Source organism: Lemur catta, chromosome 15, assembly GCF_020740605.2.
Source record: "Lemur catta isolate mLemCat1 chromosome 15, mLemCat1.pri, whole genome shotgun sequence".
NCBI classification, from domain to species: domain Eukaryota; kingdom Metazoa; phylum Chordata; class Mammalia; order Primates; family Lemuridae; genus Lemur; species Lemur catta.
This window is the reverse complement of record NC_059142.1, coordinates 44,951,516-44,964,644: the sequence shown is the minus strand read 5'-3', so window position 1 is coordinate 44,964,644 and position 13,129 is coordinate 44,951,516. Positions and strand designations below refer to the sequence as shown.

The 13,129-nt window shown below is 39.6% G+C and overlaps 1 protein-coding gene across 14 annotated transcripts in view; it reads left to right on the top strand.

Moving 5' to 3' along the window:
- BPTF (bromodomain PHD finger transcription factor) overlaps positions 1 to 13,129 on the top strand; it is a 121,432-nt gene that overhangs the window by 19,494 nt on the left and 88,809 nt on the right. For all 14 annotated transcript variants that reach the window (XM_045525857.1, XM_045525853.1, XM_045525850.1 and 11 more), the window contains exon 2: positions 4,141 to 4,963. In XM_045525857.1, the coding sequence (XP_045381813.1) occupies positions 4,141 to 4,963 (823 nt within the window). The remainder of the gene's footprint in view (positions 1 to 4,140; positions 4,964 to 13,129) is intronic.

Sequence of the window (13,129 nt, the reverse complement as noted above, 5' to 3'; positions counted from 1 at the left end):
AAAAATGTCTAATATTTCTCAAAACTGTAGCAAAGTTACACAATATCTGTTGAAGATGTCTCAAACTTCTGACCTCAAGTGATCTTCCCGCCTCGGCCTCCCAGAATGCTAGGATTACAGGCATGAGCCACCATGCCTGGCCAATATGTGTTGAAGATGTATAAGTGAGTTGTTTTAATTAAAAAAATGAGAAATTAAAAAACAGATTTTGACCACAGTGCATATTGAAAAAACCAAGGCACGTAGAAAAGGGCCCTAAGCAGTTAACACACGGTGAGTACTGTTGACTATTTCACCCGCAGAGTTCAGAGAAAAGACCATCTCTGTAGACTCCTTCTTCTGTCATGGGATACAAAAGAGCAGAAAGTTTTGCCTCAACCACTGCGAGGTCATTTTAATTAATGTATCTATAGATAGTAACATGATTCCTCCATTTGTCAGGTGGTCCAGGCTGTCTGTCATTCAAAAAATTCACTCCCTTAACCTAGTCTATACTGGAGTTTCATTGACAAAGTTGTTGCTCTTTGTTTCTCTTTTCTTCTTCAGAATCCTTGCAGATCACTTTCCTTCCTTAGCATTTTCTTTTTGTAGGCTTATTAATATCTTTGATTAAGCTTCAGCTTTCTTTTACATCATTCCTATTCAAATCATGACTCTTGAGGCAAATTTTTGCTTCCCTTGCTTGGGTTTCCATGAAAGCCCTACTTTCTGCTTGGTAGAGGGAATATCCAATTTCTTTAAAGCAGTAGTTTTCAAACATGCCTGCACATCAGAATTACCTGGGGAGGATGAAAATGCAGATTACCGAGCTTCATCTGGGGTTCTGTAAATTTGGGTTGCATTGGAGACTACCTTTAACAATTGATTGTTGCTGCACCTCCACTCCAGGTTTAGGAAGGACTATTTTAAGGCAGCTTTGCAAACTTTAATGACCATGTGAATCACCTAAAGATTTTGAGAAACTGCAGATCCTAATTTAGTAGGCTTGGGGTAGGGCCTGAAATTCTGGATTCCTCTCAGATATCATCGATGATACCAATCACATTTTGGGTAGCAAGATATTTTTTTGTCTTTGGTTTTTTTTTTTTTTTAAAGAGACAGGGTCTCCCTCTGTCGCCCAGTCTTGAGTTCAGTGGCATGATCATAGCTCACTGCAGCCTCAAACTCCTGGGCTCAAGCCATCCTCTTGCCTCAGTGTCCCTAGTAGCTAGGACTATAGGCATGTGCCACTACACCCAGCTAATTAAAAAAATTTTTTTGTAGAGACAGTATCTCACTATGTTACCCAGGCTGATCTTGAACTCCTGGGCTCAAGTGATCCTCCAGCCTTGGCTTTGATTAGGAGGGTTTGAAGGTAACGTGGAATTTCATCTAATGTGTATTTTTACTCATTTGGATCTTAGGGGGAATAACTGTTCTAAGTTAAAGGGAGGTGGTTCTCAGTGTGGTCTCCCAGAATAGCATAATTAGTATCACCTGTGAATTGTTAGCAATGCAAAGTCTTAGACTCTGTTCTAGACATACTGAGTCAGAAACTGTCTTAATCAGAATCAACCCTACGGGGCATCCTGATGCAGTCAAAAGTTTGAGGACCACCTTTCGAGGGCTTCTCTTTATAGTCCTTGATTTACTTATAGAGTGAGAAGTCAAACATATTTCTGATATTTGCAAATAATGTAAAGACATTGTTTTCTTGTGTGATTGTGTGGGTTAGCACTTCAAAAATACTTACTCTTTCAATAAATGTTATTGGGAGCTGCATCAGAACCACACGGAGTGGGGAAGGGAGATTCTTTAAAGCCTCTGATGCTGGGCAGAGGCTTACAGTAAAAGAAATATGCCAAATCTGCGTCAAGAAGGAGTTGGGTAGATGGGGTAGATACTGTGAAAAGTTAGATTATATTATATTGTAGGTTAACATACGGATCAAAGAAAGCTACAAGAATTCAGAGGAGCCTGGGGAATTAGAATAATCTTTTGGAGGAAATTGTATCATAGTTAAACTTCAAGGAAAGAGTTGAAGATGTGAACATTTTTGATTTTGTTGTTATATTCCACATCAGTAGATTTCTTTCTTCGTAAGGTCACTTTTATCTGTCCTTTTTCTGTTCTCACGGCTGGATGCTGAATCCAGGTCTTTATCCCCTGGATAATTGCAGTAGATGCCCTGCCTCTGATCTCTTCCCCCTGTCCTACTCATTCTGTATACCGATGTCAGAGAAGTCTTTCTGAAACGCTCATGTCACTGCCCTGCTCAGAAAACTTTTAACAACCCTCATTACCGCCAAAATACTGTACAAATTCCTTAACCTTTAAGGACCACTGCATTCTGGTCCTAGAACTGGTTTTCCAGCTTTTCCTTCCATAATCCTTTACCTGGACTCTATTTGACAGACATTTTGCATAAACAACTGAGAGGAACGCAGAGAATTGTTCTATAAGCAGTTTTGTTTCGTTGGCTGACTTGTTTTTCTCCTACTCTTATTTGAGGGTATTCCTTTAGGTTCATTCTTCACTTTTACTCCTTTTCTGCTCTCTCTCATTTGTATTTACGTGCATAAGTTCCAAATAATTTCTATAAGACAGTGAAATGGACCGGCCCAGAGTGACCCCTTGGACTTTTTTCTACAGAAAGGGATTAGTGTATTCTTATTTGGAAAATGTGCTTTCCAGTAAATGAGTGTTGGGTTGCATTTAAAGATATTGACTTTTTATATTCTTTAGCATACCTTTTTCTCCTGGTATCATGTACCACTTTAATTTGAAGATAATGAGAGTAAGCTGGAGGTGAGGAGGATGGGGGGGGCAGTTAACAGGTTATCAAGCAACCCAAAATCATGGTTAATAAAATTTAATTGTAGGCCGGGCGCGGTGGCTCACGCCTGTAATCCTAGCCCTCTGGGAGGCCGAGGCGGGTGGATCGCTGGAGGTCAGGAGTTCGAGACCAGCCTGAGCGAGACCCCGTCTCTACTAAAAATAGAAATAAAAATTATCTGGACAACTAAAAATATATATAGGAAAAATTAGCCGGGCATGGTGGCGCATGCCTGTAGTCCCAGCTGCTCGGGAGGCTGAGGCAGGAGGATCGCTCGAGCCCAGGAGTCTGAGGTTGCTGTGAGCTAGGCTGCTGCCACGGCACTCACTCTAGCCCGGGCAACAAAGTGAGACTCTGTCTCAAAAAAAAAAAAAAAACTTAATTGTACCAAAATGAATTTAATATTAATCTCATTAAAACTACTTTCGAAAATTAGAAAAAATACATTTACCATTCTGTAGGCATGTTGGAAAGTATAATAATAACAGTTTTTGGAAAAACTTGTTACTTTCAACAAGTTTTCTTATAAGGCAGGACTGATATCTCATAGACTTGTTCAGGGGATTAAGTGAGATATGTATGCTTGTTACAAACTAAAATCTCAAATGTTATGTATAGATAAATTTATATACTTACATACATGTGCTTGGACATCACATTGCATAAATTGGGGAACAGGTGTTTAAAAGTTGCTTAACTGTTAAAAAATATAGTCTGTTGTCTCTTTCCTAGGTGAGCCACTTTTTTTTTCTCCCACTATTGAAGTTCTTCTTCTTCCTTTCTACTTCTTTCCTTTCTGTCTTCACTCTGAGCCTGTGCTTCATCGTCGAACTCCTCTCAAGAAGTGCTTCTGGCATAGAAAAAAGGGGTCTTCTCTGGCAATTTCTGTCTGGTTGTTGATAGGCATTTCTGTATTGCAGCTGACACAGTGTGAGCTCTGTTGTCCCCCACCTCATGCTAGTTATCTTATATGTAGATGTTTTTTCTCATTTATGTACTTGTCAAATCATTCACAAATGCACTGGTATTTTTTAATCATGTTATCTATAAACCAGTTAATCCCTCTGGGTAACTGAGAGCTGATTATAATTTAAATTTTTTTATTTCTGGTTTGGAATCTAATGGGAAATCTTTGAATTTAGATTTTTCTATAGACTTAAAAATGAGAGCTAAATCATGGCTTCTTGGTATTATTTTAACTTGACAGTTATTAAAAGTGTGTTATCTATTTTTTGAGGTATATGTTCAAATAGGAAAAACTGGAGAACCCTTAGTTTGTAGAAATGATGTATGGATTAGTGATGATATTATTTCTTTACTTACAGGTAGGCGAAAACCAAGAGTACATCGGCCTCGTTCTCCAATATTAGAAGAAAAAGACATCCCACCCCTTGAATTTCCCAAGTCCTCTGAGGATTTAATGGTGCCTAATGAGCATATAATGAATGTTATTGCCATTTATGAGGTACTGCGGAACTTTGGCACTGTTTTAAGATTGTCTCCTTTTCGCTTTGAGGACTTTTGTGCAGCTCTGGTGAGCCAAGAGCAGTGCACGCTCATGGCAGAGATGCACGTTGTGCTTTTGAAAGCAGTTCTGCGTGAAGAAGACACTTCCAATACTACCTTTGGACCTGCTGATTTGAAAGATAGCGTTAATTCCACGCTGTACTTCATAGATGGGATGACGTGGCCAGAGGTGCTGCGGGTGTACTGTGAGAGTGACAAGGAGTACCATCATGTTCTTCCTTACCAAGAAGCAGAGGACTATCCATATGGACCAGTAGAGAACAAGATCAAAGTTCTGCAGTTTTTAGTCGATCAGTTTCTTACAACAAATATTGCTCGTGAGGAATTGATGTCTGAAGGGGTGATACAGTATGATGACCATTGTAGGGTTTGTCACAAACTTGGGGATTTGCTTTGTTGTGAAACATGTTCAGCAGTATATCATTTGGAATGTGTGAAGCCACCTCTTGAGGAGGTGCCAGAGGACGAATGGCAGTGTGAAGTCTGTGTAGCACACAAGGTGCCTGGTGTGACTGACTGTGTTGCTGAAATCCAAAAAAATAAACCATATATTCGACATGAACCTATTGGGTATGACAGAAGTCGGAGGAAATACTGGTTCTTAAACCGAAGACTCATAATGTAAGTAAATCCAGTCTTAATTTTTGTATGAATTTAAAATTAAACCAGTTACCTTCATTATTGATACAGCAGAGCTATGCTGCCGATGTGGTATAAACCTTTGTAATTTAATAATGAGTGGCACAGTTAACAATTTCTCACTTGAAGGAATATGTCCATTAAAACAGTTTTTAAAATTGTAAAGAAGAGTGTATGGAAGAAGCAGAATATACACTATTGCTTTCAATGCCTAGGATAGGAAATACTATAGAACGTTACTAGGTGAAATGCCACTGTGGGCCCATCCTTGGTTATATTGCCCTATAGCCTGCCTTAGCTAATCCACCCCTAACTTTGCTGTTAGGAGTTTTTTGCTTCTGATTTTTAGTATTATCAGATCTGTATATAAAATGGAGCCACAAGGACACACCTAGTTGTCAAAGGAAAGGTCAATTCTGCCATTATTGGGTACAGTCCCCCAGGGAGAAGATAATCCCAGCAGATTCAGGGTCACAGTCTGGCCTCAGGGTTCCTAAAGGTTTTGAGAATCTCTTTTGGGCAAGTCAGTGGGCAAGGTCACGAGGCAATCTGGAAAACACAGTGTTTCCCTCAGTCAGGGCATCGGGCAGGGTTGTAGTTTGGACTAAATATTGGACATCCTATAGAAATATGGTCAGAGGGAGTGGGCTACTTTGTATTTTCAGCTTCTGAAGTCTTCAGAGCCTTCTTCCAGTTCTCAGAATTGGGTCAAATCAGAAAATCTGGTGAGATATGAAATGAAGTGTCAGAGGAGGGCATGGAGGGGAGAGCAGAAAGTTTCAGTGTGCTGTGGAGAAATTTGATTCCATTCTGTTTCTTGATTCTTTGTATGTGACTGGTTTGGACTTAGCCTGGGAGCTTATAGACTCTACTGGCTGCAGTTTTACAGTGATACACCCTTGTGTGGGTCTGTTTTCATCTACTGGGTATTTGGTGGGCACTTTCAATCTGGCAGTTGTGCTTTTTGGTAATGAAACTTCTCTTGACAATTTCCTTTCCTTTTCCCTGCTCTATTTATCTTCAGCTATTATTTTGTTGAACGTTGGACTTCCTATTTTGGTCTTCTGATTTTCTTATCTTTTCTCTCCAGTTTTCCTCTTTTTTCCTCTTTGGGGGTGTGTGTGTGTTGCTCAGTTTTTCTAGGAGGTTTCCTTATCTTGGTTGTACAGCCTTACTATCTAGTTTTTCTTTTCTACTACCGTATTTTTATTTACTAAGAGCTCTTTTGTTTTTAGAATCTTCTATTTTTAAAAAAAAATCTTGTTTTTGTTTCATGGATATAGAATTTTCTCTTTTCTGAGGATACTAATGATAGTTGTTTTTTTTTTTTCCTTTCCTCTGTGCATAGTCTGTTTCTTCTAAGTTGCTTCTTCCAATTGTTTGTTTTGGTTTCTCTCTTCCATCCTCAGATGTCTACTAGTCTTTAATTTTCTGCTCCTAATTAACATTATGGAACTATGTAGCTAATTGAAAGCTCTGAGCAAATGGGTAGACCTTATCAATTTCAAGTTTAACTGTTGGATGATTTTCATCGTCTGTTTCATTGGACAATCCCTGATGACCCTATCTGTAGCTCTTGCCTCTAGAGCTGGTTAGATGGCCCAGAGAGGCCTTTTTCAGCGTCCTACGTGGAGCATGAAGGTCTAGCTGGCGGTATTCTGGTGGCTGAGTGGTGGAAGCAGGCTGTACTTAGCGTGCATACAGCATTTACTACGTGTTGTCACTTAAAGCCTCAGTTTTCTGCACAGTACTTGTTCATGACTGAGCCTGACGTCTCCCAGTCCAGAGAAACCTCAGTTTTACTTCCTAAACTTTGAGTGAGTTGAAGGGGAGAGATGGTCTAGGGATCTGTTCTGTAAACAGCTTTCAGCCAGTTCTCTGTTTTACATACTCCCTTCCTTATTTTCAGTGCCTTTTGAGGACTGCGAGTGCAAATTGAGTTTGTTCTCAATCTTAAACCTTTTGGTTTGGGATTGAGCTTTCTTGGCTCCGCTGAGGCAATAATCATTTGTTCATCTGCTTTCCTGCTCTCAAAATTATTTTATTGTCTATCCTATTTTCCCTATCCTTATGAGTTTCTATCTTTAAAAATATTCTTTAGTGTATTTTTAAGAGGGTTTCAGGAGGGAGCAAAATTAGACATCGCCTTAATCCAGAAATTGCTGTGAGAAACAGTATATACAGTTTTAAATGTATATTTTGTGTCTTTTTATTTGGATAATTTTTTAAAAATATGTATAATTTTTTTTTCATGCTCACTTAGCTCCCAAATATCTGGTCATGGTGTTCATTGTGCCTTTTTTCTGAAATTTTGCTGTTGAGGTGGTAGCACGGAAACCTTTGTCGGCAAGGTCATTATAAATGGTGAGGTAATTGTAACCACATTTTGGGTTGAGATTTAATGCTGTATTGTCATTGTAAGTGAAATTTCAGTCATGCTGCCTAGGGAGCCTGGCGCTTGTACTTTCTATAGACATTCAGCAGTTAACAGACCATGTTACTCAGTCTCAGGTGCCCTCCTGAAAGGAGCTTATAGTCATCAGGATTGCTGGGAACAAATTAGGAAGTAAGTGAAATTTAGTCCATGCTCCAGTTCTCCCATTCCTGCCTTTCCTCACCCTTTTGGATGTTCCTTCTCACTGCCTCTTTCTCTCTCTCTGCTGTCCTTTTTGACCAGACAGAGACCAAAGGAGCTTTGTCCACGTATAGAAAAGCCTTGCCATCTTTAAGGTCTGTTACATTGTAATCAGTGGTCTGGGCCTTAGTTTTAGAGTCTTATAAGGAGAACTATTGGGTGATGGTTTAGTAATAATTGCCAAAAGCAACATTTATTGAGCACTTAATGTGTGCCTCACAGTGTTCTTAAGCATTTTATATATGTTTTTTCATAATCTCCCCAACAACCTAGTAATGAAGGTACTATTTTTGTCTGCATTTTATCGATGAGGAGACTGAAGATCAGAGAGGTTAAGTAACTTGACCTTGGACTTGCCCAAGACCCTATGGCAGTTAGGAGGTGGAACCTGGAATTTTTTTTCAGAACCTGTTTTATAAGAATATTTTCCATACCTAATTTTATACTGCAGTCTAGCTTTCAAACCATCATGTTGAGAAATCTGTAACTTGCATTATTTTAGTTGTTAAAAACCAATTTTTATAACTTGGGGAGAAAGATACTGTAATGGCTTTTGTTATATTTGCACTGGATATTTCTGAGATCTTTTAAAATTTGAAATAAAGGCATTTTTAGAAAATATAAACTAAATTAAGTGGCATTTCAGAAAAGTTCTACTTCCTGATATATATTATGTAAAACAACACTTAAGGGAGGGAAGTATATATATTACTTTGTAGTTAAATAAATACAAACCTTTGAAATCACATGACTGAAAGGGCTTTTTAAGCACCCATGAGTGAAATTTTTTGGAGATAGGGTCTCACTCTGTCCCCTGGGCTAGAGTGCAGTGGTGTCATCATAGCTTGCTGCAGCCTCTAACTCCTGGGCTCAAGCAATCCTCCTGCCTCTGCCTCCCTAGTAGCTGGGACTACAGGCACGCACCACCACACCTGGCTAATTTTTAAAAATTTTTTTTGTAGAGACAAGGTTTCACTGTGTTTCCCAGGCTGGTCTCCACCTCCTGGCCTCAAGTGATCCTCCCGCCTCGGCCTCCCAGAGTGCTAGGATTACAGGCGTGAGCTACTGTGCCCGGCCCAAACACATCATTTTAAAACTCTATTTTTTCATTTTCCAGATTAACTAAATTATACTTTTAAACCTATACAGCTTTCTATCCCTACCTCCCCATGGTAGCTATAAGCCACCTATTAATTTACTGGCTTTAGTTACCATCAGACCTATGTCTGAATTCTTTCTGTCCATATCCAGTTCTGTGTATATACAGCAGCCTCCTGGACATAGCCACGTAGCCGGTGCCTCAAACATAACATGTCTAAAACTGAACTGATTATTTCCCCTCATTACTGACTCTTCATCCAGTGTTCTCACCTTAGTAAATGGGATCACTATCCCACCAGCTGCTCAAACTAGAAACCTGGGAATAAACTTTTGCCCATTATGGTTTATTATACCTTTTAAATACCCCTTAAATATTGAATCAGTTTCTCTCCATTCTTGCTTTCCCTACCATAATGCAAACCAATATCATCTCGATTAGACTACTTTAGTAGCCTCCAAACTTGTCTATATGTAACCTTCCCACCCCACCCTCCAATTCTGTTCTCTATTCCATAGCTGCATGATTTTTAAAACAGCAGTTTTGATGAAGTTTCCTTTTCCCTCTAGTTGAAAAACCTTTTAAATACATCCATTTGCTCTTAACAGAAAGTTCACACTCTTTAGCATAGGTCCCTAACTTTGTACATTTAATTCTTTTGCTTCCCACCACCCGAAACAAAATAAATAAGCAAAGTAAAACAACTAAAAGTCTCTTGGCTAACTCATTCTTCAAGTCTCAGCCTATTTGTGCCATTTCCTAGGGCTTTCTTTCCCTGAACAACTTTCTTTCCCTGAATCCTTCTCCCTTGTGCATCCTGAAATGCTTCCACTTTTTAAAACACCCATCCTACCTATAAATTATTTGTTTTAAGGTAGGTATCACATATTTCATAAGGTCAGGACAATAATGGCAACTGTATATATCGCACCCATTAATTGCTGGCACTATTCTAAACACTTTACGTATTTCGATTCCTAATAGCATCTTGCTATAAGTGCTGTCACCCATTTTTTCAGATGGAGAAGTTGAGACAGAGATTAAGTAATTTATCCAAGGTCACACAACTAGTGTGAACTAGTTGTGGCAAAATTAGGATTCACACCCAGGCATTCTGGCTCCAGAATGTGTGCTCTAAACCACTACTTGCGCTGCTGACCTCGCTGCTGTCTTTGCTGAATTGCTAGTTGTATGAGTTTCCCAGGGTTGCTGTAACAAAGTACCACAAAACTGGGTGGCTTAAAACAGCAGAAATTTATTCTCTAACAGTTCTGGAGGCTAGAAGTCCAAACTGGAGGCATCATCAGGGCCATGCTCCCTCTGCAGGCTTTAGGAAAGAATCCTTTCTTGCCTTTTCCAGCTTCTAGTTTCCCAAGTGTTTCTTGGGTTATCAGCAGCATAATTCAAATCTGCCTACCTCCGTCTTCGAGGCAGTTTAGCCCTTTTCTATCAAGTGTATGGAGATTCTTCCAGCCTTTTCCCATTACTTAGTTCCAAAGCCACTTCCCCATTTTTAGGTATGTGTTACAGCAGCACCCCACTTCCTGGTACCAAAAGTTGGGAGTTTCCTAGTACTACCATAACAAAGTACCACAAACTGAGTGTCTTAAAATAATAGAAACTTACTGTCTCACAGTCCTGGAGACCAGAAGCCTGAAATCACTAATCAGCAGGGTTGATTATTTCTGGAGGCTCCCAGGGAGAATCTGTTCCGTGCTTCTCTCCTAGCTTCTGGCAATCCTTGGCCTGCCCTTCTTGCTTTCTTTTCCTTCTCTTTTCCCTATCCCCTGTCCCCTTTCCCCTTTTCCCTATCCCCTTTTCCTCCCTTTTCCTTTTTTGAAGGGGCCATGCTAATCTCTTTTGTATCATTCCAGTTCTAGTATATGTGCTGCTGAAGCGAGCATGGTGTTTCTTGGCTTGTAGACAGTCGCATCTCTCCACTCTCTGCCTCCATTTTCACACTACCTTCTTTCCCATGTGTTTACTCTATGTCCTCTCCTCTAGGGATACCAGTCATTGGGGCCAGGTGTGGCAGCTCATGCCTGTAATCCCAGCACTTTGGGAACCCAAGGTGGGAGGATTGCTTGAGGCCAGGAGTTCAAGACTGGCCTGGGAAACATAGTGAGACCCCTGTCTCTACCAAAAAATAAATAAATAAATAAGGAAAATCAGCTGGATGTGGTACCGTGTGCCTGTAGTCTCAGCTACTTGGGAGGCAGAGGCAGGTGGATTGCTTGAACCTAGGAGTTTGAGGCTGCAGTGAGCTATGATTGTGCTGTTGCACTCCAGCCTGGGTGGCAAAGTGAAACCCTGTCTCAAAAATAAATAAATAAATAAAAGGATACCAGTCATTGGATTTGGGGGGCTCACCCCGTATCCAGGATGATTTCATCTCAAGATCCTTAACTAATTATATTTGCAAAGGCCCTGTTTCCAAATAAGGTCGTATTCTGAGGTTTCAGGTGGATATGAATTTTGGGGAGCACTATTCAGTCCATTACGCTAGTATTCTTTGCTCTTAATTTCTGTGGGCTTGTTTAGAAATGAAACTTGAAACACTGTTAGTCATTAACCTTCTACTTGTCTAGCCTGGGTGAAAACCAAAGAAGCTTTAAAATGTAGACGTATGTATGTTTGCTCTTAATTATATTTTTGGCAAACCTTTTCTTTCCAATCTGTCCTTTCCCTGCCACCCTGTGAGCACTTTGAGAATGTGTGCCAATTAGTATCATTAGGAAAGCCAGGCCAGTTTGGGTAAGCCTAAGGCATACATGGTAGGCCTTGTAGGAACAGAGCTTCTGTGGAAACCAAATTGTAACTCCCAAACCAAATATACATACAAGTCAATGTATATTGATACAGGAAAGCTGTTGTCACTTTTACAGTAAGGGCACATAATTTTGATTATATAAACCATTTAAATAAGCCCAAGTACATAAGTATTTAAAGAACAACTTTTCTTTGAAAGCATATTGTTTACTGTTTTGCTACTTTATGCTTATAATGAATTTATCCTTCTACAGCTTCAAGAAGAAAAATTTTAAGTTAGTGTGAATATTGTATACGTTGAGTATCCCTCATCTGAAATGCCCGGCACCAGAGGGTTTCAGATTTCAAATTTTTTAGGATTTTGAAATATCTGTGCTATACTTAGCAGTTGAGCATCCCTAATCCAAAAATCTGAAATGCCCTAATGAGCATTTCCTTTGAGCATCATGTTGGTGCTCAAAAATTTCAGATTTTGGAGCACTTTGGAATTTAGATTTTCAGATTAGGGATATTCAACCTGTATCCTTTTTATCTATGATTTAATATATCCCTTCTTTTTTCAGAATACTGGATGACTCATTTTTGGATTTCTGCTAAATTTTTATTTACTACTTTAGTAAAAATTTAATATTGATCATGAATGATGTGCCCAGGCACTATGATAGATGCTTTATCATAATACCTTTAAGTCTTCCAGTGGCCCTCAGGCAAATACTACTATATCCCCATTTTACAAGTGAGAGAAATAAGACGGCCCAGAGACTCAGAGAGTGTTTCTTGTCCATGCCCACATATCTCATAACCAGCAGAGCCCATTTAGAGCCAAATCTTTCCTAAAGCCCAGTTCTTCAGTTGTATCAGTTTGCCCTTGATTAAACTGGAAAATCAGGCCTGGCATGGTGGCTCATGCCTGTAACCCTAGCACTCTGGGAGGCTGAGGCAGGAGGATCGCTTGAGCCCAGGAGTTTGAGGTTGCTGTGAGCTAGGCTGATGCCACGGCACTCTAGCAAGGGCAACAGAGTGGGACTCTGTCTCAAAACAAAACCAACAAAAACCCGAGAAAATCACACTCACCGTCACAGTGTACCTCACACATATTCCTGAATTCCTTTTGAGTGGGAGAAGAAATGCCATTACAGGTGTCTAAGTCTTGTCCTAGACATTAATTTACCATGTTTTTTAAAGTTAGTGACCATCTCTGTTGAAGTCTTCAACTCCATTAAAAGTGAATGGAATTTTAGGAGAGTTTTAGGCAGGAAAGGAAGCTGCTCCATTTTACTCCAGTTTGAGCTTTAATTGTCCATAAGAAAAGAAGAGGGATAAGAAATTATTGCTCAGTTGAGGTAACTCCTTTAAGACCAGAACTTAGCAAAGGATTTACACCATTTTGATGGAAATATTTCTAAACTATATTATAATGTGAACCTACTCTCTACCTGCCATGTACTGAACATATTTAAACATTTCTGGTGGGCTCAGGGGTTAAAATTCTGCTCATCATATTATTACATTGATGATCTTAAAGTTGATTGAGATGTAACTGAGACTGTCCTCCACCAAGTACTGTCAACAAGGCTCTGAATTTTGAGGTCATTTTTCTGTATGTCCTGTTTTTTAGATGTCCTTTTTTGCTGCTATACTAATA